At 50.8% G+C, this 26,716-nt stretch overlaps 9 protein-coding genes and 1 non-coding gene across 10 annotated transcripts; 4 read left to right on the top strand and 6 right to left on the bottom strand.

The window, feature by feature from the left end:
• Positions 1 to 137: 137 nt before the first annotated feature.
• On the bottom strand, positions 138 to 2,402 carry AFUA_2G10230 (inositol oxygenase). The gene is made up of 2 exons (XM_750263.2): positions 607 to 2,402; positions 138 to 547 (listed from the first exon to the last, which is right to left on the bottom strand). The coding sequence occupies exons 1-2, from the start codon at positions 1,495 to 1,497 to the stop codon at positions 491 to 493; spliced, it is 948 nt and encodes a 315-aa protein (XP_755356.1). The 5' UTR covers positions 1,498 to 2,402; the 3' UTR covers positions 138 to 490.
• A 314-nt stretch (positions 2,403 to 2,716) lies between these two features.
• On the top strand, positions 2,717 to 4,096 carry AFUA_2G10220 (putative glycerol dehydrogenase; the record flags this gene model as incomplete). The annotated part of the gene is made up of 4 exons (XM_750262.2): positions 2,717 to 2,987; positions 3,044 to 3,340; positions 3,391 to 3,771; positions 3,842 to 4,096. The coding sequence occupies 4 exons, from the start codon at positions 2,717 to 2,719 to the stop codon at positions 4,039 to 4,041; spliced, it is 1,149 nt and encodes a 382-aa protein (XP_755355.2). The 3' UTR covers positions 4,042 to 4,096.
• Positions 4,097 to 4,128: 32 nt separating this feature from the next.
• AFUA_2G10205 (uncharacterized protein) lies at positions 4,129 to 6,558 on the bottom strand (the record flags this gene model as incomplete). Its single annotated transcript, XM_001481614.2, has 3 exons — positions 4,129 to 5,675; positions 5,699 to 6,211; positions 6,273 to 6,558. The coding sequence occupies 3 exons, from the start codon at positions 6,556 to 6,558 to the stop codon at positions 4,390 to 4,392; spliced, it is 2,085 nt and encodes a 694-aa protein (XP_001481664.1). The 3' UTR covers positions 4,129 to 4,389.
• Positions 6,559 to 7,081: 523 nt separating this feature from the next.
• On the bottom strand, positions 7,082 to 11,904 carry AFUA_2G10190 (uncharacterized protein). The gene is made up of 2 exons (XM_750259.2): positions 11,255 to 11,904; positions 7,082 to 11,144 (listed from the first exon to the last, which is right to left on the bottom strand). The coding sequence occupies exon 2, from the start codon at positions 11,027 to 11,029 to the stop codon at positions 7,532 to 7,534; it is 3,498 nt and encodes a 1,165-aa protein (XP_755352.1). The 5' UTR covers positions 11,030 to 11,144; positions 11,255 to 11,904; the 3' UTR covers positions 7,082 to 7,531.
• An 827-nt stretch (positions 11,905 to 12,731) lies between these two features.
• Positions 12,732 to 13,144, top strand: AFUA_2G10180 (uncharacterized protein; the record flags this gene model as incomplete). The annotated part of the gene is made up of 2 exons (XM_750258.1): positions 12,732 to 12,787; positions 13,012 to 13,144. The coding sequence occupies 2 exons, from the start codon at positions 12,732 to 12,734 to the stop codon at positions 13,142 to 13,144; spliced, it is 189 nt and encodes a 62-aa protein (XP_755351.1).
• Positions 13,145 to 14,190: 1,046 nt separating this feature from the next.
• AFUA_2G10170 (uncharacterized protein) lies at positions 14,191 to 16,276 on the top strand (the record flags this gene model as incomplete). The annotated part of the gene is made up of 2 exons (XM_750257.2): positions 14,191 to 15,657; positions 15,717 to 16,276. The coding sequence occupies exons 1-2, from the start codon at positions 15,408 to 15,410 to the stop codon at positions 16,274 to 16,276; spliced, it is 810 nt and encodes a 269-aa protein (XP_755350.1). The 5' UTR covers positions 14,191 to 15,407.
• Positions 16,277 to 16,373: 97 nt separating this feature from the next.
• Positions 16,374 to 18,193, bottom strand: AFUA_2G10160 (acyl--CoA ligase; the record flags this gene model as incomplete). The annotated part of the gene is made up of 3 exons (XM_750256.1): positions 16,374 to 17,344; positions 17,403 to 18,038; positions 18,094 to 18,193. The coding sequence occupies 3 exons, from the start codon at positions 18,191 to 18,193 to the stop codon at positions 16,374 to 16,376; spliced, it is 1,707 nt and encodes a 568-aa protein (XP_755349.1).
• A 963-nt stretch (positions 18,194 to 19,156) lies between these two features.
• AFUA_2G10155 lies at positions 19,157 to 19,256 on the bottom strand. The gene has a single exon (XR_013344483.1). It is a non-coding gene; the product is annotated as an uncharacterized ncRNA (small nuclear RNA).
• Positions 19,159 to 23,508, bottom strand: pex1 (AAA family ATPase peroxin 1). The gene is made up of 4 exons (XM_750255.2): positions 23,251 to 23,508; positions 22,953 to 23,189; positions 22,821 to 22,899; positions 19,159 to 22,758 (listed from the first exon to the last, which is right to left on the bottom strand). Exons 1-4 carry the CDS (start codon positions 23,359 to 23,361, stop codon positions 19,550 to 19,552), a joined length of 3,636 nt encoding a protein of 1,211 aa, XP_755348.1. The 5' UTR covers positions 23,362 to 23,508; the 3' UTR covers positions 19,159 to 19,549.
• A 155-nt stretch (positions 23,509 to 23,663) lies between these two features.
• AFUA_2G10140 (DNA replication licensing factor MCM7) lies at positions 23,664 to 26,707 on the top strand. The gene is made up of 4 exons (XM_077804147.1): positions 23,664 to 24,148; positions 24,202 to 24,332; positions 24,381 to 26,298; positions 26,361 to 26,707. The coding sequence occupies exons 1-4, from the start codon at positions 23,828 to 23,830 to the stop codon at positions 26,433 to 26,435; spliced, it is 2,445 nt and encodes an 814-aa protein (XP_077660310.1). The 5' UTR covers positions 23,664 to 23,827; the 3' UTR covers positions 26,436 to 26,707.
• Positions 26,708 to 26,716: the final 9 nt, after the last annotated feature.

The raw sequence follows: 26,716 nt of genomic DNA, 5'->3' as shown, positions 1-26,716 counted from the left end.
CCCGCCACCCACACGGGACCTTATTTCCGAGATACCGTTTGGTTGACAACATGCAAATGGATGCATTGAATACAAATCATACGAAGTCACACTGAAAAGCATAATTCCCCTTGAGAAAGGACAAAAGAAGAAAATCGTATCATTCCCGGTACGGCATGTAAGAAAAGCCGCAGGGTTATTTCCTATGGTGGCTGTGGAAAACGAATATGCGTACATCAATGCACTGGAAAAAGACCACTGAAGTATTTTGCTACCCGTATGCCAGAGTAGAACTGCATTAAACTGTGCCTGCAGCTAATCAAGAATCCTCACTCAGGAGAGCAGGTAACAACGATATAGATATCTATTAAGACCGGTGAAGCATGCATGTAATCGAAGCCGTAAAAATCATCCATCGCTATCGTCAAACGAGGCAGGTGGTATATGAAACAAAAAATAGGACGCCGAAGCCAAATGAGATGAACATTTTCGAGCTGCAAGGCGACAGTGTCTACCACTTGAGGACCTTCTTTGGGAAGAACTCGTCGATAAGTTCGAGGTAGTAGGGCTGTGAAGGATGTGTTAGCTTATGACTCTGCGTGTGGAATGGGAGGATGGGAAGCTCACCTTCAATTCTTCAACTGACGGGACATCGTCGCTCTTGCTGTACAGATCGTAGGGGTTGAATGCCTTGACGGCTTGAAGCATCTTCTGATCCTTCTCGTTCATGAACTCGTGATAGGCGCCAGCCTGGTGCCATGGGTAGAAGGAGTGGTAACGGATCATGGCAAGGGCTTCATCGGGGAGGGTGGACTGGTCCTTGACCACGTGGTAGAGGTACTCGTCGTGACCCCAGGAGAGCATCATGTTGTCAAGACCGCACCCAGGGGTGTAGATTCCGTACTTGGTGCCGTAGATCTCATGCTCGTAGTCGGGGTTCTCTTTGAAAGACTCTTTTCCGTAGATGATGCGATCGTCGAATGCGCAGCCCACTGGGAAAGTGTCTCCGACCACATCCCACTGCCCCTGCGCGTCGAAGAAATAGAGGAGCTTCCCGAGGTCGTGGATGAGACCGGTCAGCTGCATCCATCTGGGCTTTCCATCGCGACGGATGGCCTCGGCGGATTGTAGCAGGTGCTCGATCTGCGAGAGGCTGGTGTCAGGATCAGACTCGTCGATGAGAGTGTTCAGCTTCTCCATAGCTTCCCAGATGGACATCTCAGCGCGAGTCTTCGAGTGGAAGTCATTGCGAGCCTTGAGATTGTATGCAACTGTTTGCTTTGTGTGTTGTTCGCGATAGAAGTTCTTCACGCGGTCGCAAGCATCCTCGTACTGTCGGAATTGAGTCTTGTCCTTGTTCTTATCGAACTCCGATTCGTCATACAATCCGCGTTCTTTTTTCATCTCGTTCTTGAGGAGGTTGACAGTGTCGATAGCGTCGGACAGGTCCTCGAGAGCATGTCCATCACGCTTGGTGTTGAACACCGCAGGTTCGGAGCTCATCGCAACTGGTGCCATTGTGTTGTAGATAAAGGCTAGATGAAAGGACTCTTGTACTGCTTCTGATCAAGATGGAGAGGATGAAACAGCTGCTGGTGCTTGGAAAATAAGGAAGATGAGATGCAGTGGGTGTTGCGAAGCTATTATATGATCGATGGAGAGGATTCAGTGCTCAGTAGCAATGGCCGGGTGTATAGGTATTTACTGTTCAGCACGAGTACCAATCCATTCAACGCCACATGCCCGTGGGAATCCGTGACCCGACGTGAATACATGCTGAAAATTGCCTGAAACAGCACCCGCAACGGTGAATATGGACTGATTTGACCAAGGCTGATAGGAGTAGCATGAATTGCACGGATTCTGGCTTCCGCATATTCGAGAATCCATGACAATTTGACTAGCTCCAGCCAAATCCCCACAGTTGCAGGGAGAGGGCAGATCGAAGGCACAGATCTGGGCCAGGGGGTTCAGGGACAGCCATTCATTCAAGAGTACAGATGCATTAGTGGAGAAGCAGCGCAAATCATGCTGACCGTTGATGAGTCTACCTGGCTCGGCACTGGCCCATGATCCATACCTGCTGACCTCATAACCACGGGGCAAAGTTCGGATATCGGCCGTTGTGGCCACAGTTTTAAGGATTCTGGTTTCCGAGAACCATTCTGCATTCTTCCCGAGTCCCTGGATCTTTTTCTGATGACAGATTCACTCCGCGTGGGATGGACGGGGTTAACCCATGGATTAACACGGTCCCCAGCAACATTCTTCATTTATAACGGAAATCCCTGCTATTTCTGGAATTCTCCCCAACTTTTGTTCCACACTCATATTCCGTTGACTCTTATCTCTGTTTCTGCGTTGGTAAGCAATTGACATGGTCATGCGGGGTGCAAGTGAACAGTTTCTGGCCATTGTCAGCTCTAAATGAGAGACTGCAGCATCAGTAGATGGCTCATCGGGTCTTGCCTACAGCATACCTTGGTGTCCACTGAGGTCAGAAAATGGAGATAGTACGATGACTGGGGGCAATCCAGCGGACGCAGGTCTGGAAATTTCTCGTCATCCAGCATGCTATCGATCGTTCGGTAGCAGATTAGAGACACCTGACGTACAACTTAGATAAGCCTCTTGTAAAAAGAATTAGATTGTAATAGCACTTTTGCGACAAGATGATGCCATTCAGCTCGGGAATTGTCGCCGTAAAGATAGACCGACCCCACGCTGGTGCTGATTGATGGAGAAACTCCGGCGTCTGGTCCGCATTGGCGCGGGGGGTCCCTTTATACCTACGAGGGGCAGCTATTCCCCTCCATGTCTGAGTTCTAATTCTTTCTACTCTTTGGCACACATTCCTCCTTTATCGTTCTTGTCTCATTTACTTACAATATCTACGAACAATATAGCGCCCCCTCACTCCTGTCGTCACCTCAAAAGAATCATCATGGCTGTATACGAAACTCGCTTCAAGCTCAATACTGGTGCGGAAATCCCCGCCTTGGGTCTGGGTATGATTGTTCCTCCTCGGTCGTCCGCGGTGAACAGGCCAGCTTATTCATGACAGGAACATGGCAATCGAAACCTGGAGAGGTTGAGAGGGCCGTCAGCCATGCTATCTCGGTGGGATACAGGCACATCGACACTGCCTACTGCTACCAGAACGAGACAGAGGTGGGCAATGGTATCAAGGAGGCGCTGCAATCTGGAAAGGTCAAGCGTGAGGATTTGTTTGTCACCACCAAGCTGTGGTGCACATACCATACACGAGTAGAAGAGGCTCTGGACAAGAGCTTGAAGAACCTGGGCTTGGACTACGTCGACCTCTACCTGATGCACTGGCCCCTGGCCATGAACCCTGAGGGTAAGCATCTTTCAACCCTTGCAAACCACAGAAACCTAACTGGTTGAAAGGAAACCATGAGCTGTTCCCCAAACACCCCGATGGCTCCCGGGACATTGTTCACTCCCACTCCCACATCACCACCTGGAAGAGCATGGAGAAGCTCCTGGCTACTGGCAAAACCAAGGCTATTGGTGTCTCCAACTACAGCAAGAGGTACCTCGAGCAGCTACTGCCCGAGGCGACTGTTGTTCCGGCCGTCAACCAGATCGAAAACCACCCATCTCTCCCTCAGCAGGAGATTGTAGATTTCTGCAAGGAGAAGGGGATCCACATCACCGCATACAGCCCTCTGGGAAGCACAGGAAGCCCCTTGTTCACGGCAGAGCCTATTGTCGCGGTTGCAAAGAAGAGAGGAGTCAGCCCGGCCAGCGTTCTCCTCAGCTGGCACAGTACGTTTCCATTTGCCAGTCCAATTTCGCTTTTCGCGTGCAACCCACTAACAATAATATACTGCAATAGTCGCTCGCGGATCTTCCGTTCTCGCCAAGTCCGTCACACCTTCTCGTATTGAGGAGAACCGCACCAGCTTGATCAAGCTCGACGATGAGGATATGGCTACCATCGCCAAGTACACAAACGAACTCGCCGAGAAGAAGGCCTTCCAGCGGTTCGTCTATCCTCCTTTCGGTGTTGATTTTGGTTTCCCGGATAAGTCGTAAGCGGCTTTCTTCCTATCGCCTCCCTGGACTACGCAACGCCGTTCGTATTGTCGACAAAGATAAAAAAAAAAAAAAAAAAAAAAAAAAGGATGCCTAAAAACCAACAGATACTCCTTCACAAGAGCAATTGCACAAGACGAGCTATGGCACAAGCCAATCAGATAGTAATCAAGAAGCAGAAATGATAACTCACCGGCCTCTATTAGTCAATCCTTCTGCATTCTCCTGTAACTCACGCGCTGTCAACAATGTTAACCAGCACTTTCAACTCATGCCAGTGACTTTATTTGGACCATGAAATGTAGAAATCAGACACTGGCTCCGTGGTAGATGGGAGCGTAAAAAGGTCTACTCCTTCGCCTTTTTGATCACTCTGTGCTTGATAACCACCTCCCCACCAGCCAACCCAAACCATTCCCTTTCCAAAGAAATTTCCAAAGACGCGGAAGACGAGTCCTCCTCCGAGAAAACATTCCTCGACGTAAAGAACTCCCGAAACCCCAGCTCGATTATCTCCGCTGGGATCTCCTGCTCGCTGTTCTGGGCGCGCAGCCGAGCAAACGCACGCAGGGCCTGAACCCGTCGTTGCTCCCGCTCTAACAAGATCGCCTGGGCCAACGTACTGGACAAGATACCGCGTGCGTTCATCTTGACAAAAGCTTCTTTCAAGTGCTGGAAGGGCAGGCAGACGAGGACGGCTGACGTGGCTACAATCTGGGGGCTTTGCTTCTGTTCTTCGAGAGCTGCGAACGAACCGAACTTGACCTCTGCCAGTTTGGGGAGAGAAAGCGTCGGAGAGGAGTGTAGGTATTCGGGAATCCGGTCTGGCATGCCTTTGCAGTGGGCCTGAGGGAATAATGTAAAGTCGGCTTCCATACGGTTGACGACGAAATCCAGCGCGGCGGTCAACAGATGCGTGGCCCATCTGGTCTGGAGTTCGTCATTGGCGCCGTGGAGCCTATTTGGTGGTCCCTGGTTATCGGTGGCTGGCTGATCGGCTGAGGATTTCTCAAGCTCTGCCATCTGAGGCGCCGTGATGAGAAACTTAGACATGCAGAAGCCAAAGTAGAAGATCAGCTCGATGTTGTCCCAATTTATGACTTCCACAATCAGCTTGATACCCGTTTCGACAATGTCCCGCCGTTGAAGGAAAGCCCCAGAGCTGGCGTAGCACAGGGCAAAATCCGCCAGTGCCGTATTGATCGGGTATGGAGACGATTTGATACTCTCTTCGGTATATCCCAGACTGAAGAGTGTCATGGATCTGAGCCGTTTCTGGTTTAAGAGGGCCAACCCGTATAAACTCTGAAGCGCAATCCCAAACGCCTTGACCAACAGGAAGTTCTCTCCAGCCATTGCTACTATTTCGGGTATATCCTGCTTTGCTGCAGGTGACTTCATAATCGAGGCGAGAAGAGGACTACGGGCGATCAACACCTTGTGCGTGCGGATGGTGATCGGTGGGAAGTTGTCTTTGCCAGACTTCAATAGGATCCGGCAGTCGTGAAATTCCGCGCTGTCATAGAGGCGAAGAACGTACGCCGCGAGAGGTCCGTCGTCATACGCCGTAACGGGGTCAGGATGTTTCTTTACGACTAGTTGCGGGATATGATCAGCTTCCAGGCTATGCCATTCTGGCTCACTCGATAAGACTCACCTCCATTTTCAGTGACATCCTTAGAGCTCGTTCCGTCATCCTTCAACAGCCAGTTCTTAGAAACGCGGCTTGGGTCCGATAAAACTACCTCTCCGTTCTTAGAGACAGGGTGCAGCGCATACGATGGCAAATCATGGCCGATCAAGCTGTAAGCTCCATTAACATATCCGCTCCGCGGGGTGTACACGCAGGTACAACAATCTCCAGCATGATGAACACAGCAGCACGAGTGCCGACGCGGGCAGTCGCAATCGGCCTGGGCCTTGTGAACACAGCATGCAGGATCGAATCGACAGGTTGCGGTTCCATGAACCTGGCAATACGGCAGCTCCTTGATGGCCAAGGAGGAATGGCTTACGTCCCCGGGGATGCCACTCTGCACACTCGAAGCGCGGATTGTCTCTTCAGTGGTTGCTGCAATAGAAGGGGAATGCAAAGGTGCAGCGGAGGTTTGTGTGACAAACAAGGTATCATGGTAGGAGTGCGAAGCGGGATAATTAACACCGCAGGCATCTAGGAGCGGATGATCAGGACCTTCCTTTTCCATAGAATGACGTTGAAAGCTCCCACTCACATTGACTCTGAATCTGGCCATGTTTCGTTCCCCAGGACGCTCCATCAACAACCAGTGGGAGGCGCAGCGTATCCAGAGAAGATGGAACGCGCGACTGGGCGGCAACAGCATCGCCAGCTGTACTCTTGTACGACGGAGGGGACTCGCTGCAACTCGGAGCATTAGAGTCACCCTGCAACGCCTGCTTCTTCTTATTCTGCTTCTTCTTTTTCTTCTTATGAGCGTTCTTCTTGGCTCTGCGATTCTCTGCGTATCCGTCTAACTGCGGGAGCACCATCGATGCCATGAGGGGAACTGAGCAGCAGTTTCTGCATAGGGCAGATCTGCAGTTGGGATCACGATAGTCGAACGAAGGCTCGCTAGCGAATCCAGAGGCCTGAGGACAAGACGGCAGATCAGTTATGCAGATGGAGTAGCGCCTAACCATAGCCTTCTTCCACTCTGTTTCCTTTATCTGTTGGAAGGTAGTCAGGAAAGGAAGATGGAAAATGTGTTTAGGCTTAGGAAGGTGTACTTCCTATGATGAAGCAGATATATGAATATGGAAAAAACTCATGTGAAATGTGGGAAGGATATAGAGAGTGTAATGTGTTGATGATGAAGAGATCTCTCGGTCTGTTACTGCTTGGTCGCTATAGCGATGTCATCTGGTCTGGGACTTGGACTGAGCTTCACTGAGAATGCAGTTAAAAGGCCACCCATCTAACTCTACACAATATGTTTTAAATCGACCTTGTATCTTTCATGTGCGAAGGATATCTTCTATCACTACTCTTCTCGTTCTCTTAACGTACTACTTGGGGGAAGGGCTAATGTTTCACGTGATTCACCTCAATGTCATCTATCTCAGATTGTATTCGTTACCCTCAGAAACAGACCAGCTCTATATGTCTCATACTCTTCCTATCACCATCCAAATTCACACTTATCGTATTTTGTCTACATTGCAATGTACCTTGGTGCTAGTTCGCTGCGGATGATGTCCAGAACGAAGAGGTATCTAAATGATACATGGAAGACAAGCTATATATAAACAGTAATCCCAGTAAGCAAAGAAAAAGTTCCATTTCGCCCAACATGAAAAGAACGCAGTTGGTATATAGTCGTCGACGAGAAGAATCAGCCCTGAATCAAGAGGTATTGGGATAACGGGAAGATATAATGAGGGAAATTGTGAAATCCGGAATGTCAGACAGAGAAAAAGGAAAGGAAATGTATGAGGGAATGTGAAAGACACCTCCAGCAAGGGAATAATACGCCTAGAACATTCCACCTTCTATGGGGACATTGGGCGGCGCGTATTGCGGGACAGCCGGTGCAGGGGGCAGAGGGGCAGCAGCAGCCGCCATCGCTTGGTGTCGGGCCTTGGAGTTCAGACTACCGCCCTCGCTGGAAGTCTTGCGGAGCTTGTTATGTTTGGACTTGGGCCGCTTGTTGTTGTTGTCGTTGAAGGTGCTATGTTCCTCAGGGGGACTGCTGACCGTCGAGGCCGGATGGTGCGACTCGTGCTTCTCGCCCTTGAGAGCGCCAATGATGGTCTGGGTGGTGGTCTGGCGGCGCCGTCGTGGGTTCATAGGCGGGATTGGTGGCGTCTCCATGCCGTTACTTAAGCTTGCGCCAGGGGGAAGACCCACAGTCGGCACGTTAGATGTGCACGAGACAAAAGTTGGCTCGGAGATCTGCGTCTTGTCGATGACCCGCTTTTGAAGACCGCCATGGCCTGGGGCACGCTGAGGCAGAGGATGGGCGCCGGTTGACTGGGTAGGTAGAGATGTCGTGGAAGGATTCGGTGACATTTCGTGTAGAGGTGGTGTAGCATTAGCAGAATAAGGAGCAATTGGAGATGGCCGAGGAGACATTCCGATCATGGAAGGATTGGTAGAGGGCGGTGGAGGTCGATCAAAGTAGCTCGATGTGGCAGACCGACTCCCGCTGCGGTAGCGTCCAGATGCGGCTGACGAGCAACGATCGTAGGATGCCGAATGATCATTGACCTCTACTGATGGACGCGTGGAAGACGGAACCGAAGGGGCAGCTCGCGGGTCAAAGTGCGGGAACGGCTCAGGAGTGCCGGCAGCGTCTTCTTTCAGTGTTCCCAGATCATCGCGATCGCGATATCGTGTTCGGCTCTTGGAGCGGCCGGAAGCGTCCGAGCTCGAACGATCTCTCTGAGACCTCATACTTGAATGCGGTGAGGCGCCACGGCTGCGGCTCGATTCGCGGGAGCCTTCGTGACTGCCGCGGCCAAAGGCTGCTACTCTGGATCGAATCGACTTCTCTCCGGCAATTTGCGGTGAGCTGGTGTTGGAGTGCTTGCCGAAGCTGAATGGTATCTTCTCGTCCTCCTCCCGCCAGGGGTCGTCCGGTACCAAAGATGGAGTGGACGCGCTGGCGAGACCGACCGCCCTGGAATTCTTCGGCTCTTGTCTGCTGAAGAAGGGATGTTTGGGATTCTTGCTCTTCAAAATGGCAAATGCGTTGCCAGGCTTTGTTTGCTGGGGGTAGTCTGGTGTTCGATACCCGGAGATCGGGCTAGCTGATCGACTCTCGCTTTCAGCGAACCCTCTCAGCTTTTCCTGCACTCTCCTCCGCCGCTCTGCGAGCTCCATCTCGAATTCTTCCCGCTCCCGCTGGGTCTCCGTGCTTTCTTGACGTCTATGCTTCGACTTCAACTCGTCATCCCAAGAAGGTACCTTGGAGTTGTCCCGTGAGTCTCTTGAACTGTTTCCATCTGTGGACGCGCGCTGAGAGGACCCATTGGCCGTATCTGATCCGTTGGCCACGGATCCATCAACCTCTTCATCGTTGGGTTTCGGTGGGAATACTGGAGAGTGCGGCACGTGGAACGACGAGCGATCGCTGTCACGTCGAAGATGGGTGCGAATTAGACCACTCAGTCCAAGGCCCGAGGGTCCGAGTGTAGGCGAGTCGGGCTTCTCCGGGAGAACAGTGCTGTCATCCGCAACGCTTGTTCCTTCCGATGCTTCGATCTCAGCAATAGGCTTCAAATCCCCGAGGTCGGAGAACCGAACTTCAGGCAGAACGCTTTGAGGTTCTTCAGGGGGAGTTGCAGGCTTGGGTGGTGTGCTAGGCCGGAAGGCAGGATGGACGGCGTCAATAGCAGCCGCAACGTCCCTCGCATTGAACTCATCACCTTCATCGTCGGATGCATCAGAACTGGGGTTTGAGAAAAATGTGCCATTTGCAGGGCCAGCGCGAGAAGCGTCGATGCTCGGGGCAGTCGAATGATTCGCTGCATGATGAGGCTCACTGTAATGAGAGGAGACAGACTCAGAACCGCTCGTGTTTGAAAGGCCCCGAGAACGTCCAATGCGTTCCTGTGGAGTCATCCGACTGGGAGGTGATGGAGCTCGTCGGAGGGGCGGTGTGCTCCTGCCCTGGTGCATCTGCAGTTGCCGTCGCGTAAACTGACTCTCATCGAAAGTAGTTTGAGGCTTGTTAAAGAGGCCCATCGCTGTAGCTTTTCCAAGATCTTCCGGTTGCAAGGCGGCCGCCAATGTTCCTAGGTCTTCATTCTCGCTGACAGGTGGGCTCAGTGGCGGTACTCCATAGCCTGGGGTCAGTTGCGACTTTGGTTCCTTGGGATCACTCTCATTACTCGGCAATTTTGGTGACACGGCTGAAGATGGAGGGCTGGTCGCACGGGAAGACTCTGGTGTTGGCTCAGCAATCGCGAGTTTCTGGAGTCGGTCACGCAGATTGGTCGCGCTCCTGGAGTACGCCCGGGTAAGAGGAGGCGACTCAAGCGTACCCGCACGTTGGCGGCTCAGACTTTCCAGGCGGTGCAGCGTCGTGTTCTGCTGGTTCTGGGCAGACTGTGCCAGACCTTGTCCATAGAGACGTCGAGATTTGAAAGAGCCACGTTCTGAGGCCATGGCCCCTATGAATCCTGACTTCGAATTTTCGCTAGAACCCCCAGTCCCCGAGGGAAATGATTCTCCGTCGATCGAGGTAGCTGCCGTTGACGTGCGACGATTGGCAGTAGGGCCCGATGCGGTTGAGGACGATGCTGTCCGCTTCATGGAGTTGCTTGATAGACCATCCTCCGATTCTTGGGCTAGAGATTCGTGCTGATTCTCTTCGGTCTCGCGCTCCTCCTTTTCCTTAAGTCTCAAGCGTTGGAAAGCAGACATGGATAGGTCATGCTCATAAAGGGCGCGTCCCACAGGCGCTCGACCAGACTCGGATCCGGAACCATTCGCTGTCTTGGTCGGGATCTTGTAAACCTTCTGCCGTCCACCAAATAGATTATTGCCCTCAGTTCGGCGGGCCCGGCTCATGATACTGCCATTGTGCGAACGATCATCATCGGTCCCATAGCCACCGTCGCCGCCGGAGACGAACGAATCGGTACGGCCCAGGTTGATTGATGGCCTACCATCTAGAGAAGCCTCGTCAATGTCTGCCAAAAAGTTGGGACTGTGCCCGAAAAGATTCAAGCGGGAAGCGCGCTTGGGAAAGAGAACACTGTCGTCACTCGCTTTGCCGATCAATGAGTCTGGGTCATCCTGCTCTCGCAGCATGCTGAAACGTGCGGACAATTTCGGCATCAGCAAGCTGGTGCGAAAGTCATCCGTGGATGGCAGGGCATTCGCCAGGTCAAGCTCCGGCTTTTCTTCTTGTTCTCCTTTTTTGTTTTTCCATGATAACTTGGAGGTCAGCGATGTCGGTACACTTTCAACGCTCTCGCCATCCTCCTTCACTTTCTCCTTTCTGTTCTTCCGAAATCGATTCATGATTCGGCCGTACGACAGGGGTTATGTTGGTAAAGCAAAAGTATGCGTCCAGGTAAGGCCCGATGATCGGAATGCAATCAGGAGTGGTCACTCGATCGAAAGATGGTGTGAAACGCTACGCCGTCAACGATTACCAGTCAGAAATGAAGCCATCGACTGTTGACAACACTGCACAGATGGAAAAAGAGCGCGAAATTGATAAACGATGGGTGAGCAATGACATACAGGATAATTGAGAGGACAGAAAGTGATGAGAGTGAGAGAAGAGATATCAAACGATCACAATCATGAATTCATCCCCTGCGCATTGAATGTCGGACTCGGCGGCTGCGAATAATAATTTGGCTCCCCCCAAAAATAGCCAATCAAAGATAGTGATGGGTTGAGTTATCGACAGACGGGGAGACAGGAGAGTTACGAAGCAGACGAAGAATCCTGGTGGGATAGAACTGGTTGAAGCCGACTAATGGTGAACCCGCATAAGGTGGTTGAATGTGGCTGCAATGCAATGTTGAGGATGGCGGAGGTATTTGGTTGGTTGTATAGTTTAACGTCTACAGTGGAGGAGACGACCAAAGAGAGCGAAAGAATGGATCATGAACAATTGATCCGATTCGAGCAATTGGCAATCAATTGGAGGTATTAGAAGGCAGGGTAAATGAAAGTCAGAAGTTGGATACAAAGGATGCTGGAAAGGAGCGTGCCTAGTTCATTAAGGAGCGATAGAGGCCAAGTCGACGTAGGGGAAAAGGAAGGGGAAAGTCTAAGTATTTTGTCCTGCGTTCAGATGATCTTATTGTTTTATTATCCTTTACTCAGTACTTTTCGAGGTTATTATCGATTCGTTAATTTAAGAATGGGGCAAAGGGAAGGGGAAGAAAAAAAAAATGAAAGAAATGAAAAATAAAGAAAAATTAAGGATCTGGATCCGATCTTCCTGTTTTACGCTTTTCTCGTTTCGTTCTCATTTTGTCTTGTTCTTCCCTTCTCTTCTGAAGTGTTCCAGTGCGTACGGTACCGAGCTTGGAGACAGACTTACACTTGGTGCTAGTCTGCCTAGGTGGGCAGATGTGCTTGGTAGTACAATCAAAGAATTTCTGGGCCCCATTAGCGACGGTCGCGAGTGTTTGATTGGTAGGAGATCGACAAAGACATCAATTTTTGATGCCGAAGTTGAAGAACACCTCCACTCGATAGGCGCAGCCATAGGTAGTTGTGAACATTCCTTTTTGATGCCTCTATACAGCCTGATTTACCTATATTGAACAGCCTTATTCCCGCGGTTACATGCCTTTGGTACGACGTCCGTATCCAATTTCGACCACAGGAACACGAGATATAAACAATCAGAAACCATGGGCGACCTTCTGAGATACTGTACGGTACCTCATACTAGCGCGGAGCGTCCCTTGCAGGCCCCGCAACTAAATAGTCCAATAAGATGATGCAATAACCGGGGGATATGAGGGGTGTTTCGGCTACTGTACAGTACGAAATGTTTCGATACACGGCCAATGTATGAGCAAATGACTCTGGAATATTCATCTTGTTCTTCATGACAGACTTGGAGAAATTTCTGTGCTGGTACCTGCCTATCTTGGTACCCAGTCATGATGGTTAATAATTCAATACTCAGTTCTGCTGCAGCTCATGGGATGTAGATTTGTTCAGCAAGATCACAAAATCTGGTTCTTTCCACGGGATGTGGCCGATGTGGGCCGATCTGGGGCTGAGGACGAAGGCTGAGCTGGAGCCTCAGTGAGTACTGTGGAATAATTGGAAAAGGCTGCATGAGGATGCATCTCAGAATCCCATCAGTCCGGTGTGCTCAGCCTCAGTTTAGATTCATCAATTGAGCAGGGGCCATCTTATCTGCTTGATGTCTCCTGTCTCCAAGTCCAAAACCGAGATTTTAAGCGATATACACGTGGTAGCAGCGCTCTTGTTAATATCCATGTACTTGATTTCCTGACAACACTCAGGCACACTTGCAATAGTGACGAGATATTCCATAATGATCTCACAATTCGTTGTGGCTCTGCTCCGGATACTGAGGTTCAAAAAAAGATTCGAGCACTGACTTTGTTAGTGCAAGCCTGCTTGGACGGTTTCTAGATTCCCGGCTTTGCGTTCTCGGTATGTCTATCTCAGTTGATAACATTGAGTAGACGCCATCACTTGAATACTAACACTGACCTTGACATATAAGGGATATGAGTCCAGGGAAGACTAGTAACAAAAATTGTACACAAAACCGGATAATACAGTGAACAAAGCCAACTGAGTGCATCAAATGTGACAAACCCCAAATGCGCAAAGCATATGTTCTCCGAGGAGCCAAAGACTTGAAGCAGTGTTCTAGCATCAGACGATATTCTCCGAATCGCAGGGTTTGAATGTATCACATTCAGTGACATGTGTGATCTTGCATGGGCCCACAGGTCATCCCGGCCATAGCAGGCTCAAAGACAGACAATAGGAGTACGTATTTAGATTTTAGGCGAGATGAGTTAAACGAGATTCAGCTCACCAACTGAGCTTTGACGATCGTGGGTTCTCAGCTCGAGCATCTCTACCGTGTGAACCGTCCTACGACGACCGATGAACCACTCTCCGGATAATGGAACGAAATGAACCCGTTGATCGCAGCGCTGAGCAGGAACAGCAAGGAAAGGTCGAATATCCATGTTACCATATACGGAGTAGATACCTTGGTAGGACTACCTAGGCGCTAGATAACGCCACGGATCGACTCCAACTGAGAATCCTTCATTATTGGTGTACTGGCAGGCTGACAGCCGTTGGCAAGGTAAATTACCGGCTCTTAATATCAAGCCTTGCGAAGTCTTAGAAGGATAGATTCGTAGGAAACTTCTAAGCTTGAATCGAAGGAGTTGGAAGACCTACTTTGGTGCCCAATGGCAATAGTTGTGCCCTCGGCGGGCTTTGGTGGTAGGAAATTAATATTGTTACAGGCAAGCTTAGTGTGGTTTCGAGTCGTGTTGGTACGTACCTAATACAAGAACAGGACAATAATGAGTTTGCCCAACGTTCGGGTGCCCCTGACTAGTACTACCTTAGAAAGCACAAGTGGTAATTCAAATTGACAGTCAAATACCTTGGATCCAAAATACAGTTCCTTTACACCCCATCTCCAGCGAGATCTGTCTCTTGTCTTGTGTACTCCTTTGGTATGTGGTAACAATCAGTCTTCTTCCTGATGAATCAAGTAGATAGAAGATTGACTTAATTAAGCAAGTCCTGTGGAATGGAGAGTCATCTATTGTGCTAAATACAGTACCCGCTAGAAATGCTAAGTTCTTCCCGTGCACATTAAACACAGATTCAGCTCAGACATCCTCATAATCTCCCAGGCCTGGACCTTTCGGGTCTTTGGGTCCTTCATTAAACAGTTCCTTCGTCAGAACATCATTGGTGACCTTCCTGGAGGTCATTATCCAGACTCCACCGCGATTATTAAAGTGTTTAGCCTGGAACTCAACATCTCACTATCTACGGAGAATCTTCCCCATGTCTCACAGTTAAAGTGCAGGAATAAATTGTTGAATAATGTGAATCAAGTAAAGCCATCGTCTAGTCACGACCAAGCTTTGGAGACGACACAGTCGATCTAATATCCAATCTCTCAGTTTCAACCCATCCAGAGGCGTGGTTTCAGCCTAATATCATGCTCTTACCCAAAAATCAGTGATCACAATCTGGGTGTGTATATTTCTCGCTGACTTCCTCCAGTCCCTACGTCACTAGCGCACTCAATGTAAGACATTACAATCCGGTTTAATTGGGATCTGTTGCTTCGTCAGCCTGATGTTTGCTCCTTCGAATCTCCAATGAAGCTTTTCCGAGACTTTCATGTAGCTGCCATACTCCCAGGGGTAGCTATACTTTATATCCGATCGTTAAATAAACAGATCCCTTACTAGATAATAAAATCTGGCAATCTAGTGAACAACGCTGATACTCTGTTGTTCTGGATTGTCAATGGTGACGGGTTGCCTTGCTACTATCCCAGATATATAACTCTCTGTCTGAGGGTAAACGGGAAGTCCACACGAAGAATCTGTACACCAACGATAGGCGAAACGTCGTTTCCTTGACGTGCTCTGATGATAAGTGAGCATCTATGAGCTATCCATCTGGTTGTAACAAATCCCAGGGGTTTATCAATCTATCACGCAACAAAGGCACCCGGCTCAAAATAATCAACCAGCTGCCAAGTCCATGACGCAATAAGACACCACCACCATCAAACCACATAGCACCAACTTCTTTGTACCATCAGCTCCGAATAGTTATCCTCTAGTTACAACCTAGTTGAGAAGTACAAATCAATAAACCTACCGATACCCCTTACACAATGCAAGTCCTCCTCCTCGGCGGCCATGGCAAGGTAGCCCAGAAACTAACCCCGCTCCTGCTCGCCCGCTCCTGGAACGTCACCAGCGTCATCCGCAATCCCGAGCATGAGAACGCGATCCTCGCCCTGGGCAAGGGCGCAAGGGGCAAACTCTCCGTTCTCCTATCCAGCCTGGAGGACGTAAAAAGCGACGATGACGCGAAGAAGATCATCGACGCCGTGTCCCCGGATTACGTAGTTTGGTCGGCCGGTATGTAATCCAACCCGATTACCATGTCCGGCACGCCGCAGTTGATTGACTGGCCACAGGAGCCGGAGGCAAAGGCGGCCCCGAGCGAACCTTCGCTATCGACGAACGAGCCGCAAAGCATTTCCTTGCCGCATCGTTCGCCTCGTCCTGCGTCACCAAGTTCCTACTGGTCTCGTGGCTGGGTAGTCGACGGGTCCATCCCAGCTGGATGTCAGATGAGGACTGGGCAAGCATTCGAAAAGTGTTTAATAATGTTCTTCCTGTGTATGCCAAAGCCAAGCTCGAGGCGGACGAGTACATGACTGCGTTGGCGGCGCGGCGCAAGCAGTCCGGCGGGCCGAAGTTGCAGGCGATCTGTCTGCGGCCGGGGACGCTGACTGACGAGCCTGCGACGGGACGGGTGGCGCTGGGGAAGACGAGGGGCGTGGGGAATGTGACGAGGGAGGATGTTGCCAGGGTGGCGGATCAACTGCTGGCGAGGGAGGATACAGAGGGCTGGTATGATTTGTTGAATGGGGAGGAGCTGATAGAGGAGGCTGTTGAACGGGTAGCGCGAGAAAAAGTGGACGCGGTTGATGGAGAGGATGTTGATGGCATGGTGAAGCGCTTCTTCCCGTGACCATGCATCTTACAAGGTTGGCGCTATATTGAAGGAACTACGATTGTCAATGACAGGTATCCTCATGTTTCTTAATGTTCGTTATATACAAGATCCATTACAGCTTAGCTTTGGGAGCAGAGACCCCTAGAGCCTTGCTGGCATCCTCCTTGGCCTGTTTCTTGAGAAGCCGTCGCAGGATTTTCCCACTCGGACTCTTGGGGATCTCGTCCACGAATCTCACACCCCCCCGCAACCGCTTGTGGTATGCAACTTTGCCATCCAGCCATTGGACGATCCTCGTGGCCTCCTCCTCGGCAGTGATGTTCGAGTTCTTGCTTTTTGCGCTTCGCACAATGTAAGCAAGTGGCACTTCGGTTCCGTGTGCTTCGCTCTCCACACCAAGGACAGCGACATCATCGACTGCCTCGTTGTCCACCAGAATTCCTTCCAGCTCCGCCGGAGCAACCTGGAAGCCCTTGTACTTAATAAGCTCCTTGACACGATCGGTGATATAGAAGTTGTTATCCTTGTCTTGGTAGCCGACGTCTCCTGTCTGGAACCATCCGTCCTTGGAAAGGCACTGGGCCGTCGCCTCCGGGTTGTTGTGGTAGCCCAGGAAAACGTTGGGTCCGCGCAAGTACAGCTCGCCCACCTCGCCCACAGGCACTTCGCGGGGTTCCGACCCGTCTTCAGGCATGGTCATATACTTTGCTTCCATGTTGGGGAGCAACTTGCCCACGGAACCAATGCTTGTGCGCCAGTCTTCCCATGGCTGGGTGTGGGTAGTGGGACTGGTCTCGCTGAGACCGTATCCCTGCTTGATGCCAGTCTTGATACGTGCATAAACCGTTTCGACAAGTTCCTGCGTAAGTGGTGCGGCACCAGAGTTCATCATACGGAGACTGGACAGATCGTACTTGTCGACAATGGGGTGCTTGCCGAGCAACAGTACGACCGGGGGCACCACGTAGCTGAACGTGATACGGTAATTCTGCACATGGGCACACCACTTCTCGATGTCGAACTTTGCCATGACATACAGTTCGTAACCTTGGTAGATGGTCTGGTGAACAAGGCAGGTCAACCCTGAAGTCTTTGTCAGTAAAATGGGTTCAAAAATATGTCACATAGCGGCAGGACTAACCGTAGATGTGGTAAAAGGGAAGGAAGGCCAAAATTCGATCTCCTTTTCCATCTGCACCACCGTTCCAACTCAGCTGCTTAGCCTCTCCTGCCGCAAGCTGGAGGGAATTGGCGACGATGTTTCGGTGACTCAGCATGACTCCCTTAGGCACACCGGTAGTCCCCGACGAATAGACCAGGAATGCCAGATCCGTTGCAGGATTGATCTTGGTCTTGCGGTATCTGGTCGCCCCTGAAATGTTCCTGATCGAACTGAAATGCTTAAATTTGGTTTGGGAGTCGCGCTCATCGCCGATGAGGATGATTCGGTCTTCCGTGATGCCTGCCTGCTTTGCAGCTGCCCTGGCAACCGGTAGCAGCGCCATCTGAGTGATGAGAGCTTTCGCTCCAGAGTTCTTCAACTGAAACGCCAGCTCCTCCACGGTGTATGCAGGGTTTGCGGGAGATACCACACCCCCAGCCCAATGCGTTCCCCACATCACAGCCGGCGTATCAATGCAGTTGGGTGTGAAGAGGGCAAGGACATCCCCCTTCTTCCAGTCCAGAACGGCCTTCAGGCCATTGCCGAATGCAAGCGCCGTCTCTTTCACATCTTGGTAGGTATATTGTCGCTTTGTGTCGGCGTCTATGTAGATGACTGTTTACAGTTAGTTTTCAAGTCGGGGCCTGGAAAGAACAAGGGATACACGAACCTTTGTTATCCGGAAAAGGTCTGTCCTTCCTCTCAAAGAGAAAGGTCCAGAGGTCGACATTGGGAATTTCTATCGAAGGATACGGTGAGGAGACGGGCATTGTCACCAGAAGGTGCGGGGTAGAGTAGACAGGGATGAGGAGAACCGGATGACTCAAATGTCAAAAGGACGAGTGCGAGCGTGACCGTGGAGTGCAACTGGAACAATCGTAGTCTTTAACAGGAGATGAAGAAGAGACAAGGTACACCAGATGACTGTCTCTCTGAATGGTGATGGACAATAACCTTGGAACTACTAATCAACATCCGGACACTGCCTCGGTATCCTGGCCTTTAAAGGCGCCAATACCCGAGATGCGGGCACTATATGTCGGCCATCAGCGGCGATCAAGGCCAATTACTGATACACCCGAGTAACCCGTGTATACTGTGTTTGAGTCTCCTAAAACAGTAGATAGAATTGATCGCGTTGATGATGGATTCCACTATATATACTCCGGAAAGAACAGCAATACAGAGAATACCACTTCTACCAAGTCTCTCGGTATCTGCGTCGGTACATAGGCCTTTGGCTTTGCGACTTTACCGCATTGGGATTCTGGGGGATTCCGTTGCGTTTTGTGGGGAGCTGATGATGACTAAGCAAACAACAACCATTGCACTGGAACAGATGCGATGCGTGTGCTAACTGAAAGGATAGCCCTGGTCTGACCTCCTGAATCCTGACTATCTGCCACTATCAGGATTCCTGCAAAAGAGGAGTACCTTTCATGCTCGGCAACTGCAAAAGCAGAATGTACTGTTCGAGATAGTTGCACCTTCCTAATCTGACCCTTCCCAAACAGGGAACCTCAGATCGCTTCTTCGAATGGAGTGTAGGCAGATCATACTCCATCATCAATCCTCCTGTCGCTGCGTCGTGCTACTTGAAGCATGAAGTAGAATTCCCACCGACAATGTGTGACAGGGTATATTGATGTTCTCGCCATCGCTTGACGAGCCAATCACAGTGCAGAGAGTTTACAAAGGTTTGGCATATGAGTCACTTTCACTTTCCAAGAAGTGCCTTCGGGCATTTGGTCAATTTGAAACGATACAGAGAAGATTAGCATGGCCCCTGCACTAAGGATGACACGCTCAATCAAAGAGAAGCTACCAGTTTTTTTTCATTCTTACAGACCTCTTTTGGAGGTGTTGAGTTTCTGTACCTTCTACGTGTGTGCGAAAGGTCGTCGGTTCGAGACCGGACCGAGTGTCTTTTTTGTCTTCTTTTCCCCTCCTTGCTCTCGAGCTTAACCTTCGAAACTCTGACAAGCTGTACAGAGAAATGTTCAAAGATTACATGTCTCATCGTAACATCGCTCTCTAGCTATGCATATATATTGCTGAAACATAGCAATGTAGTTCTAATACATGATCTTGAAATTGTGAAAGAGAAAAGAAAGATATGCACCCATCTACATCAGGCTCGTCCGACCACCGATCTCCCGACCTGCTTCGCCATTCGGCATTTCACCATTACGTCCCTCCACAAATTCACGATAGATCGCTTGCAACCGCCTGCGTTCATTTTCGCTGAGTGAGCAGCGTGTGTTGGAAAGGGATCGTTCCATGTGTTCCCATCGGACTACGATCTCCTCGCGCGGCGCTTCTTCAGTAGTAGCCCCATTTGTAGTCGGCACGGCACTAGTTGTACCCTGTTCGATCTGCCGTTGACGACGCCGGGCGTTCTTGATGGCTTCGATTTTGGCAGCAACGACGGCTGGTGGCGGTAAAGAGACGGCACCAGCTCTTTGCTCCGGCGTCGAGTACAGAAACTGGATAAATGACTTGCTGCTGGTGCTCGATGTAGGCTTGGAACTGCTCTTTGCGGTGGATTTGTCGTTTGTACCCGAATGGTCGCCAAGTGCATCGTGGACAGCTTCTAGGTGGGCATTATACACGACGGCTTGCAGATCGGCTCCGGAGAAGCCATCAGTTCTCGCAGCTATTTCGTCCATACGAGCAACAACCTCGGCGTCCATCACCAGCTTTGTACTCACAGCTCGAATGATGTCGAGCCGGTCCGAATGATTTGGCATGTCGCAGAGTAGAGACTTGTCCAGTCGTCCGGGCCGGAGCAACGCAGGGTCAATTAGGTCAGGCCGAGACGTGGCAGCAAGAACATACACGCCTGAGAGGCCTTCCGCACCATCCATCTGTGTGAGAAGCTGGTTGACGACACGATCCGTGACGCCGGTGGAGTCGTGGCCACGCTTGGGAGCAATACTATCGAATTCGTCAAAGAAGAGAATGCACGGTCGAGCGGCCTGGGCTCGTTCAAACAGATCACGCACACTCTTTTCGCTCGCACCAATATACTTGTTCAGGATTTCGGGACCCTTGACGCTAATGAAGTTCAGGCCACATTCGCCTGCTATCGCACTTGCCAGAAGGGTCTTCCCGCATCCCGGAAAGCCGTACAGGAGCAAGCCGGAACGCAAACGCAGAGGACATTGCGCGAAGATAGGCGCATACTTGGTTGGGTACTGCAAGGTTTCCAGCAGCATCTTCCGGGTCTCGTGCAGACCACCAATAGCTGAAAATGTTGTGGTAGAGGATGTGAGCGTGACATTGCGCAGAGATGCCGGCGTGAATCCTCTGATGGCGTTCTCAAAGTCCTCAGCACCAAGAGTGACTGCTTTGGATGCGGCCTGAGGGTCTCGAACGGACCGTATCAGAGCCTCATTTCGCGCCCGGGCGACAAGCAAGACAAGATCGCCGGGCATGTATCCATCTGTCTTCCCAGCCAGATCGAGGAAATCGATGTCTCGCGCGAGAACAAAGCCATCTGCACCAGCGGAGCTCGGACGGCTTCCGGGATTCGAAGGATCTAACCAGGAGTCTTGAGTGGACGCGCTCGCCGTTCGTGCATGTCCATTGGTTAGGCTGGTGGAGGCTCGATCATGGCTCGTCAGCTTCTCAAGCACTTTGCGCCGTCCTTCCTTATCAGGCGCTCTTAGGTGGATGATCTCTCGGACCACATGGCCCCCGATGATGACGTTGTTCAAGGACTCTTTCGATTGAGCGGTCGCTAACAGCACCACAGAAGAGTTCATTGAGCAGTATTCTCGCACCATCGAACAGATCACCTCGCTATTTTGACGGCTGCGGCCATTGTCCCCTCCTACCTGCAGCTCAGTTTCCACAGGGCACAGCTTGTCAAGATCATCCAGAATCACAACCGACTGGCCGCCAAGACGAGCACACCAAGAAGCAGACATGAACAGGCGATTGAGGGTCTCCTTGATATTTGAGATTCGAGTTTCATCAGTGACAAGTTTACGGCAAGAGAAATATTTCACGTTGAACAAATGGTCTTTTCGCAGACGATGTGCCAGAAAATGCGTCAGCGCTGTCTTTCCGGACCCGAGACCGCCCGTCACCAAGACAGAAGATGATTTGGTCAAGTTGTCAAGGGACTGAGAAATGACCTGATCGATACCAACCATCTCGGGAATACTGTTGGGAAGCGGCTCCTCGGTGGGGAAGGACAATTGACCTTGTTCAGCAGGTCTTGGAATCTCAGCTTGCACCTCCAGCGATAGCTTCGCTTCGGACCCCAAAACCCAGCCGAGCATCTGCTTGGGGCCATCAGGACTGCTTTTCAGGGGAGGATCGAATCGGACAATAGCGCCATCGAACGCGGACACTGTTGGATTTTCGAACCTTGGTAAAATCATCCCCTCGGTTAAAGGGCCAGACAACAGCCCTTTATCTGTCCCGGTGCTACCATAAATCACTTTGATACGCTCAAGAAGCGCATCTTTGGCTGCTGCAGTGTCTGACCCAAATTTGAGTCCGTCCTTTTTCTTAGCAGAATCAGACATGAACGGGTAGATCTTAAGCGTCCTGACAATAGATGGTTGCAACTGCGGAGGAGCTGCTTCAACACGAATAATGCCCCCAACCATACCTTCAGCGCCCAGCGCAGAGCATAGCATAGTAGACATGGCGATATGCTGACTGTCTGGCGAGTCTACCCAGGGCGCTAACCTAGCCACCAGATTTGTCGCTGGCAGCCCTGCTTCGCTTGCCTTCTGCTCGGCCTGGTTCATTTGTTGCTGGGGATCCGGTGGCGCCTTTAATCCCGCAGGTTGGACGACAGAAATGCAGACCCAGCTGGCCCCACGAAGCTCACTTGTTGCAAGCATGTCGGGGTCGACCCACACGCGGAAGCCCTCATTGGTATCATCCTCGAATTCTTCATCGAAGTACGGCTCAACCAAGCGGCGATCCACCCCTCGAAAAAAGAGAGCGCCTCTACTTGTGGAGTCACGGCCGCTCTTGGGTCGCACCGTGCTTCCACTGCTTCTCCCACCGACACTTTTCCTGCTGCTGCCATTCACGCTTCGGCTATCGCCCCTTGGACCTCTTGAGGCAGATTTAGGGCGTACCTTTGGCGCGACAATAACTTCTGCATCGGGTGCTATTTTCGCAAATGGCGATGTATTTGATGGTGCAGGAATAAGCGAGGTAATGATGATGTTAGCGGTGGATGTCGGGGAAAGGTGCAGCGCAAGGGGATGAATGTGCTCCGACTGTGCCGAGCTGTATGTAGGATTCGGGAGAGCGCGGATTTGTGACAGGAGATTGAGCTCCAGGAAATTCGCATGAAGCTCAATAACTATTGGCAACGTGTTGTCAGCGGACGCGATCATTCAGTCTCAAATGGAGGATAGCGCATACTCTCCCAATCTTCCGGAGTTAATGGCTCGATATTTATGGTGTGAGCGACTGGGGGATCAAGGTGAATATATATCCCAACCTGGACGCGCGTGAGAAACCCGTGCAACCAGAATCTCCAAGAGGGGGGTTTACCTTCTGCCCTTCTGAGAGGCCCAGAACTCTTCCAAACGTGGTATCTACCTCAACAGTAGATACGTCCAGCTCCCTCATAGGTCCACTACTAATCCCTTCCCGACCAACGACGGGTGCAAGCTTTCGCTTGCTCGGCATTCCTGTCCATCCTAGGTAACATGATCGCTGCGCCTGGTTGCTGTTTGCCCTCCCCGAAGCTTGGCGATATTGTAGCTCAACTATGACATTTTGGGCAGCCTAGCAACTAGATTAGATGCTTGTAAGTCAAAACCAGGTGTTTTAGGTGAAGGCGACGTACAGTGTTGGCATTGACCAGCAGTGAGACAAGTGACGGAGGCAAGTTCACTAGACAGTTCTTCAAAGGAACGAGTGCGACCTCCGCTATGCTCGAGGGTTTTCTGGGCGCCATCTTCAGGCGCTGTTACTCAAAACCCTGCTGTTCAAAGGGGTCAGGAAAGTAGTTTCACGTTGTCTGGAGGAAGTGAAGCATCGACAACCGACAGATAGCATCCCCCGGACTTCATTGACTCCGCAAATCAAATGCCCGCCAGCGCCGTTCGCCGAGTCGGCCCGCCTGATGTATTTCGGACCGAGACATTTTCCGTTCCGCCCCATAAGGTCTTACACTAATCCGAAAGAAGCCTAGTTTAATCTGAGGAATGGAAACGCGTCTCTTTCGCGTCGCGACGTGTTTTGCACCAAAAAGTTACGGGCGCCAAAAGATCCACTAATGAAGTACACTAAGCCACCAGCCAACCCTCACTTGAGTCCTCGGTTTCTTCTTGCTCTGATCAGTGGAAATCTGATCCTGTCGCCAACTGCACTACCTTGCCAGGTCAAGTCCCAATTGAATTGGCTTGCTCCATTGCCTCACGATGGCTCTCGTTCAGTACCCACCGCCAGTCGACTATGCGGCGCAACTCAACGCCTTCAAAGACTTTTTGCAGCATTTCAAAACATTCGAATCAGCTTCCGAAGCTGCTGCAACCGAGGCGATTGAAGATCTCCACATCGACGGAGATGCTACCAGCGATGAATATGACTTCATGGACGATGTGGAAAATGAGAACGGACAACAAGGGACAAGAGCACGTCGCGGGCGTCGAGAACCAAAGCTCAAGTACATGCAGATCCTGCAGGACATAGCAGATCGGGAACGGTCAAACGTTCTGATTGAATTGGATGACTTGGCTACAGTAAGACTCTAGGATATCTAGATTGTGAGGCAGTACCTAATCCTGTGAACTAGTTCGAAAAATCCCTACCAGAGGACACAGATTTGAAGCTCGTGGAGTCCATACAACGGAATACTAAGCGTTACATCGATGTTTTCTCTGATGCAGTCGATGCTGTTATGCCGAAAGAAACGAAGGAAATCACGTATGTTGAGTGGTCTGTTCCCTGAAGTTTCCATCTAACAGCCTACAGCTTCAAGGACGATGTTCTCGATGTCATCATGTCGCAACGTGAAAAGCGGAATGAGGCTATGGCAATGGCTGCGGAGGCCGATATGGATGCGGCTGCGGCTCCCTCGATGTTTCCTCCCGAGTTGACTCGTCGATACACACTCAATTTCAAGCCTCTTACTCCGTCTGGGTCGAGCAGCGACCGGTACTCCAAGGCTCTCGCAGTCCGTAATGTGCGAGCAGAGCACCTGGGTAGTCTGATCACGGTTCGCGGTATTACAACTCGTGTCTCGGACGTCAAACCATCAGTCCAGATCAACGCCTATACTTGCGATCGGTGTGGATGCGAAGTGTTTCAGCCAGTTACCACAAAACAATTTCTGCCTATGACTGAGTGCTTGTCTGAAGAGTGCAAGCAGAACAACTCGAAGGGACAATTGTTTCTTTCCACTCGTGCTTCGAAATTCGTTCCCTTCCAGGAGGTCAAGATCCAAGAAATGGCAGATCAGGTTCCTGTTGGTCACATTCCACGAACACTAACCATTCACTGCCATGGGAGCCTGACACGACAACTCAACCCTGGAGATGTTGTCGACGTCGCGGGCATCTTCCTTCCCACACCTTACACCGGGTTCAGGGCCATCCGTGCCGGCCTCTTGACCGACACATACTTGGAAGCTCAGCATATCACACATCACAAGAAGTCGTACAATGATCTGACGATGGACAGCCGGACGCTCCGAAAGATTGAACAGTACCAAAAGTCTGGAAATATGTACGAGTACCTGTCTCGTTCCATCGCTCCCGAGATTTACGGCCATCTTGACGTGAAGAAAGCCTTGCTTCTTCTACTTATTGGAGGTGTGACAAAGGAAATGGGCGACGGCATGCATATCCGTGGTGACATCAATATCTGCCTGATGGGTGATCCTGGTGTCGCCAAATCGCAATTGCTGAAATATATTGCCAAGGTTGCTCCACGAGGCGTATACACTACTGGACGAGGTAGCAGTGGAGTTGGTCTTACTGCTGCTGTTATGAGAGACCCTGTAACGGATGAGATGGTGCTGGAGGGAGGAGCCCTGGTTTTGGCGGACAATGGCATTTGCTGTATCGATGAGTTCGACAAGATGGACGATGCCGATCGGACTGCTATCCATGAAGTGATGGAGCAACAAACCATCTCCATTTCCAAGGCTGGCATCACAACAACCCTGAACGCCCGTACCTCCATCCTGGCTGCAGCCAATCCTCTCTATGGACGGTACAACCCGCGAATCTCTCCAGTGGAGAACATCAACCTTCCCGCCGCATTGCTCTCGCGTTTCGACGTCATGTTCCTCATCCTAGACACTCCACAGCGGGAAGCCGATGAGGAATTAGCCAACCACGTCGCGTACGTCCACATGCACAACAAACACCCCGAGGTCGACGATGCCGGAGTCTTGTTCACACCAAATGAAGTCCGTCAGTACATCGCTAAGGCGCGCACATATCGGCCTGTCGTGCCCTCGTCAGTTTCCGATTACATGGTCGGAGCTTACGTGCGAATGAGGAAGCAACAAAAGAGCGACGAAGCCAGCAAGAAGCAATTCTCTCATGTGACTCCCCGTACTTTGCTTGGTGTCGTTCGTCTCTCGCAAGCTCTTGCCCGTCTTCGCTTCAGCGAAGAGGTCATCAGGGAGGATGTCGATGAGGCTTTGCGTCTTATCGAGGTCAGCAAAGCATCACTGGCCAATGACGGTCATTCCGGCATAGACCAGAGCCCCAGTAGCAAGATCTACAATCTCATTCGCGGTATGCGCGAGAGCGGTGCTGCCGCTGTTGGGGACGGTGAAGAGGGTGAACTTAGCATGAGAAGGATTAGGGAACGCGTTCTTGCCAAAGGCTTCACAGAGGATCAGCTCACAATGGCGATCGACGAATACGAAGAGCTTAATGTACGTGTTGTCAGCTTGAATAGTCCTTGGTGGCTCTTACTAATGTCTTTGTTCCTTTGCAGGTTTGGCAAGTCGTTAACAACGGAACTCGCCTCATTTTCTTGGATCTCGGAGGCGATGAGGCAATGGACATATAATAGGCCAGCAAACGGTTGCAGTTTAGACTGGCAAAAAGTAATCACTGTAGTCTGCTGACTCCTCAGTTAAGTCTCGATCATTGTTCAGTCGTTTTGGTAGGGGTTTGTTATTGTTCTTCATATGAGCAAGAGCATGGGATTACGCACGTTCGAAGGTAGATCTTTCGGCGAATGGTGTTATGGCGTATGCTACATTATTTTAAGGCTCCTGGGATAAGAACAATGCATGACTACTTCTGATTGACTAACGTAAGCCTTATGACAAGATTCTAGCCTAAGGA

Source organism: Aspergillus fumigatus, chromosome 2 (genome assembly GCF_000002655.1).
Source record: "Aspergillus fumigatus Af293 chromosome 2, whole genome shotgun sequence".
Lineage (NCBI taxonomy): Eukaryota > Fungi > Ascomycota > Eurotiomycetes > Eurotiales > Aspergillaceae > Aspergillus > Aspergillus fumigatus.
Note: the sequence above shows the minus strand (reverse complement) of the source record. Positions and strands in the feature narration are given on the sequence as shown.

Coding starts and splice junctions, on each gene's coding strand:
- AFUA_2G10230 (XM_750263.2), bottom strand. CDS start 1,497: ATGGCACCAGTTGCGATGAGCTCCGAACCTGCGGTGTTCAACACCAAG. Junction 548..606: donor CGTCAGTTGAAGAATTGAAG/GTGAGCTTCCCA, acceptor CATCCTTCACAG/CCCTACTACCTCGAACTTAT.
- AFUA_2G10190 (XM_750259.2), bottom strand. CDS start 11,029: ATGAATCGATTTCGGAAGAACAGAAAGGAGAAAGTGAAGGAGGATGGC.
- pex1 (XM_750255.2), bottom strand. CDS start 23,361: ATGGCGCCCAGAAAACCCTCGAGCATAGCGGAGGTCGCACTCGTTCCT. Junction 22,900..22,952: donor GCCTCTCAGAAGGGCAGAAG/GTAAACCCCCCT, acceptor ACGCGCGTCCAG/GTTGGGATATATATTCACCT. Junction 22,759..22,820: donor AACTCCGGAAGATTGGGAGA/GTATGCGCTATC, acceptor CGTTGCCAATAG/TTATTGAGCTTCATGCGAAT.
- AFUA_2G10140 (XM_077804147.1), top strand. CDS start 23,828: ATGGCTCTCGTTCAGTACCCACCGCCAGTCGACTATGCGGCGCAACTC. Junction 24,149..24,201: donor AATTGGATGACTTGGCTACA/GTAAGACTCTAG, acceptor CCTGTGAACTAG/TTCGAAAAATCCCTACCAGA. Junction 24,333..24,380: donor AAAGAAACGAAGGAAATCAC/GTATGTTGAGTG, acceptor AACAGCCTACAG/CTTCAAGGACGATGTTCTCG.